Raw genomic sequence first — 5,643 nt, forward strand, 5'->3', positions numbered from 1 at the left:
ACTGCTCTCCTCTCCTTTAATCTTGTCCTTCAGTAGATCACACTTTTGTCCTCAATGAAAGCACCCCATGTGTCTTAAATTACTCCACAGCAACTTTCCTTTTTCTGGAGCTCTACCTTGTCGGTGGGAAGCTTTTCTTTCAAACTTCATAGGTGAGGGAACAAACCTTGGTGCTCCAATAGAATTTCAAAGTAAGCTGTGTGGATAAACAACCCTCCACCAGCATCTACCTTTCTCTTTCTTTCTTTCTTTTTTTTTATTTTTGGTGGGAAAAGGTATAGATGAGCAGATCAAGCCAATCAACAACATTTAATTAGCAACTTCAATGCTGGCTCACAGTTGTGGAAATCAAGCACTTGCTCATTTTTGCCTTGTTTTTATCACAATGCTACCACCGGTAACGGCTGTTAAAGAGTCCTGCTGCTTTCTCAGGTCATTACTTTGATTTCTTGTTGTGATTTCAGCCAGAGATTCCAGCTATCTGTGCTCATGCATCATTCAGCTGTTATCGAGTTTGAAAAGAAAGAAGCAAACACTAGAAAAACTTACAAGCCCTTCAAAACCATCACTGGTTTCTGTTGTGTTTTCTACTGTTTACCAGTAGAAAACATGAAACCTCTGTTTCATGTTGATGAAATATGATGATGAGGCAAATTACAACCATGTTGTCAACACAGGTCTGGTGTCAATCCCCATGTTTACAAACCTTACAAAGGAAATATTAACAGTAAAATTAAAATGAAAAATATGAAGCATTAGCTGACATAAAAGTTATAAAAGACAGACAGATAGATAGACAGATAGACAGACAGATAGACAGATAGACAGATAGATAGATAGATAGATAGACAGATAGACAGATAGATAGATAGATAGATAGATAGATAGATAGATAGATAGATAGATAGATAGATAGATAGATAGATAGATAGATAGATAGATAGATAGATAGATAACCAGTGATCAGCTGTACCTGTTAGCTGGTGTGGAGAAAACACCCAGGATGATGTCCCTGCCATGCATCCTGATGATGGGGCTGGTGGAGTGCAGCAGGTTGAAGTAGAAGTGGGAATCGCCAGGAATGGAGCAGTTCAAACGGGCCTTCAAGAACGACGTCCACTGCTTCTCCAGAACACGTTGTGACCCGCCTTGATCGCGCTTGCAAACTCGGGCAACACGTGACACCACCACCTGTGGGCAGCGAGCCACAGAGGCAACAGGCTGTTTAAAAAGGACTTTGCAATATAGATGGAAACTGAAAATACTTGGCACAGAACTGCAATGATTATCTGGGGAGTTAATATTTCCTGAGGTTTGGATTTTATCTTCAAAAGGCAATATTCAAAAGCTCCTTTCAACTCTATGGTGATCTCTACAGAGTCATTTGCATACTATCTGCAATGTGGAAACCCTGTTTTGACAGATCATTGTTTTATAATGGTAAATTCATAATCAATTATTCATGAAAATGTCAGTTGATCTCAAAATTACTTATTTGAACATACAATAGCGGCGCTGTTTTAAGTATCCATTTACTCAGCTTTCTGAAACATGTCAAAACAAGAGACTTTCTCATAGCACTTATCTCCAAATGCGAATTGCTCATTTCTAAAAGAAAAACATTCTCTGATGTTGATGTATTTTTTCATAATTTTATATTTTATATATTTTAAAAATGCATCATTGTCAAAAGAAAGATTGAGTTTTTCCACAGAGATGTATCCTCATCTTTAATAAGGGCGGAAGATCGAGCAAATCCCTATTTTAACCCTTTAAGATCCAGTTAACGACAATATGTAAGAAAAATGTTTTTTTTATTTTTATTTGAGGTCTTTATTTGTCCTTTTAACAAAATCTAAAAGAAACAAACCAAAAGCAAACATATTTTAGGGATATTTAACTTTTATTTCCGCATGATATAGGAATAAATTATTAATTTTCTGCGTTTTGGCTTTTTTCAGGCGACAGAAGACACATATTACATTGTGTTCAACAGGATTTTGAGCTAATTTTTTTTCAATAAAATGATGCAAAATGTCCCTAATGTATGACTCTGGGCTCTACTGAGTAAAAAGAAAGGCTCTATGATTAATATAGACATGAACTATTTGCTCAGACAATGGTTTGACAAATTAGATTTGCACAAGAGGAAATGAAGGGATGAAAGGCCAGTGAACATTACTAGTCAAAGTTAGGACACGCCTTTACATTAAATTCAATGGAGAAAAGGAGTCAGAACTTCGTGGAGCTGCGCAGGAAAAGAGTTTATATGGACATTTAAATAACACTGCTGCTTCCTTTTATAGTTCCCTTTCAACTATGCATTTATGCATCCCACAGTAGACCTTATAACCTTATAAAAGATGACTGAATGGACCAGCAGCTCTGTCACTTGAATATATGGAGATTTAAGAACTTAAAGTGGACACATTTCCAAAAGAATAACTTCTGTACCTTCTCCAGGTAATTGAACTCCATGGCTATTTCTCGGAAGAAGAAGTAGATGTGTGGTCCCCACTCAACAGCGCTGACAAAATATGGCTCTGTATTACAAAGACAGGGAAAAAGTTAGAATGAGAACGTGTGCTCAGGCCAGAAAGAGAAAAATACGGAGCGGAAATGCTTCATGAAATATATATGGGGCATGAGAAAGTATGCATCAAACAATATCGGCATTTGAAAATGCATTTTTATGGTAATTCCAATGAGAAGTGTCATGAGAGCGGGGACACAGAGGCACAAGCCATGCTTAATTTCATTACACGCTGAAAGGGGGTTTCACACCAAACAATAGGTGCATTATAACTCCCTGATGTTTTGGAGAAATGCATTTAATGCGACAATCTTGGCACTTCCACACCCAGGACCGTCTAAAACCTGTGCCAGCAGTAACTTTGAACAAGACATGGAAGATCCAGTCAAAGAGCAAAGCCTGAGCATGACGCTGTCGTCGTCAGCCTGCTGGGTCAAACCTCTGCCACACACATGGGGGTTGGTGAGGCTAAAGCACAAACCGCTGGAGTGTCACAACCTCTACAGATTGATGTGATGCTGCATAGGGGATACACTTGCAAAAACTGCTTCAGCACAGCTAAACTAGATAAAGCTGAAACAAACAAGCAATTCTTAACAAGCTCACACACACACTCAGATACACTCTTCTTGTAGGTACCTCGGAACCACTTGGAGTCGTGCTTGACAGTGCGCAGAGCGGGACTGTCCCCAAGGCTACGGTAGATCACCGCATCAATGGCCAGGAAGTCTGTCACAGTAGCTGTAAATAGATTCCCCTCTGACACACACACACACACACACACACACACACACACACACACACACACACACACACACACACACACACACACACACACACACACATTGAGAAAGTGGTGAATTGGACAACCTATCAGAGAAAAATGATCAGTGACATACAGAAGTTTACACAACTGCTAACTGGTCAAGATTTCAGTCACACTGACTAACTCAGCAAGTCAAAGGTGGTCTAACTTTCCAAAATTAGTAAACTTCAACAAAATTCCTTTATTCAATAATACATGCAACAGTTAAAGTCTAACATAAAACACACAAAAACAAATAACATAAACCTGAAAATTTTTTCGTTAAGCACTTTGTCTACTTTTATCCTCCAAAACATCCACCTTATAGAAGATTATCATATATTTTCTATGCACGAAATACATATTTTTTGGTGACATTAGGTTAGATGTTTGTAAAAGTAATGGCAGAATCAGTTTGTAACTCTTAAAGATTCTGAGGTCCATTTGGGATGATTGACATTTTATTATTAATAATATTTTCATTGTTATAATTATTATTATCATTATTTGTATTATTGTTGTTGTTGTTTTGTTTTGTTTTGTTTTTTTTAACAAGTATTGCAATGTTTAATCTTAGTAGTAAAAACTACATGTGCAACCAACTGCAACAGTATAAAGACTTAAAATGAGAGTAGCTGTTGGGTGGTCTTAAGTCAAACTGGACGAGCAGCTTCCCCATGTACAGCCGGCCCAGGCTAAAATTACAGTTTAAAAATGCTACATGTTTTTCACTGCTTTCTTTCTCTGAGCCTTTTTCCTGTTGAACAACTGCCAAATAAAGGTCATAGGGGTCAAAAAAATGTTTGAAAAATAAGTTTTTTGGTTTTTAATAACAAATTTTGTGGGGACAAAAGGATGCAGCACTAATGAGTCGATTAAAACATGAAGCACATACATCACCTGACTGTTAATTGGTGTTTGAATTGATTTTTTTCTTGTTGTAAATGATGAATAAGGATTTCCTACTGGTCCAGAAATTCACCACCAGCACACCCTAACTTTATCTAATGTTGTTATAATACCTTCAACACAAATGAGGGACAAACAGTGAAGTCCAGATTTGATAGAAGAAGCTGTTGCAGTGTATTAATTACTCTTGTGTTTTCGATATAAATAAAAGATAAAAGAAATAAAAAGGCACTTAACCAGTTAGTCTAAACATTTCATGCAGTACATTGACATAAATGTGCTAAGTGACCAGGGCACTATGTTGTCACAGTTACATAACATAGGATAAGATTCTGGATACAAATACAAAAACACGGTTGGCTCCCCCACAGTTTTGGCTACAAAACACTGATGGCTTGAAAGCCAAACGCCAGTGAGGTACCAAACCCTCATGATGTTTCTCACCTGCAAATACAGCTACGTTGGCATGTTTAGGGTCATAAGGGCATCTCGCCATGCCACTGACTGGATCTCCAACCATCTCCAAAGTGTCTCCCTGTTAAATCGCACACACAGACACACACATATGTCCTTCAATCAGCATGATCCAAACATTATAAATGCATCTAAGGCAGCATCGTGAAAACAAGCCACAAGAGAATGGCAATTAGGCATTGTTACTGAAAGTGCAAACTAACAATGGCAATTAGGCAGCAGCAACAAGAGGGTCACATACTCATACATAAATAACATAGACACACACACACACACGGTGGTGCATACATCTTCGTGGAGTCTTGTTAATAATTCACATATGTTAGCGGCACATATTTACATCCTAATATCTCTGCTCTTCCCAGTCTGTTACACAACATGCTCATAGAAAAGGTAGCCACCATTTTAAGGCAACAGCAGAACTTTGACACTCTGCATCTGCTATATGGTTGAAATGTATAAATGTCATTTCATTAAAACCCAGCTATAAATAAAATAGTAGCTTGCTTCACTAACTAGTCCCCTGAGAAGCAGACAGCCTACCAGGCGAACACAGGTGTGTTATACACAGTTATAGAGTGACATTAGGAGATGACAGCTAATAGAGCTGCTTCGTCTCTGTGTACGTTGTGCCTTGTGCAAAATGTTTGGAAGTGAAAATAGCAATTATCTGAACAAGTTTGGACTCCCCCCCCCTCCCCCCTCCATCTTTCTTCAGTTCAGCCCAGCAGCCTGCATTTCTTCAAAATCTCTGCAGAATGATAGAAAATCAGCTGAACAGAATATGAACATTTACATGCAGCTTTTCTTCCCATGAGTCGAAAACTGTTACTGTAACTGAGCCAGACAGGTATTGGCTGGGAAGTGGAGCAGACTCTGCTGCACAGCAGAAGATTCAGGAGAGTTGCTGCTTGATGGGTAA

The 5,643-nt window shown here is 38.4% G+C and overlaps 1 protein-coding gene across 1 annotated transcript in view; it reads right to left on the reverse strand.

The window, feature by feature from the left end:
- Positions 1–4,802, reverse strand: part of sema6bb (sema domain, transmembrane domain (TM), and cytoplasmic domain, (semaphorin) 6Bb) — a 52,528-nt gene extending 47,726 nt beyond the window's left edge. The window contains exons 1-4 of the mRNA XM_079245425.1: positions 4,692–4,802; positions 3,173–3,292; positions 2,455–2,543; positions 974–1,191 (exon numbers count right to left, since the gene is read on the reverse strand). Of these exons, the coding sequence (XP_079101551.1) occupies positions 974–1,191; positions 2,455–2,543; positions 3,173–3,292; positions 4,692–4,767 (503 nt within the window). The 5' untranslated portion in view covers positions 4,768–4,802. The remainder of the gene's footprint in view (positions 1–973; positions 1,192–2,454; positions 2,544–3,172; positions 3,293–4,691) is intronic.
- Between the last annotated feature and the right edge of the window lie 841 nt (positions 4,803–5,643).

This window comes from Telmatherina bonti (genome assembly GCF_933228915.1).
Source record: "Telmatherina bonti genome assembly, chromosome: 8".
In the NCBI taxonomy this organism is placed as follows: Eukaryota; Metazoa; Chordata; class Actinopteri; order Atheriniformes; family Telmatherinidae; genus Telmatherina; species Telmatherina bonti.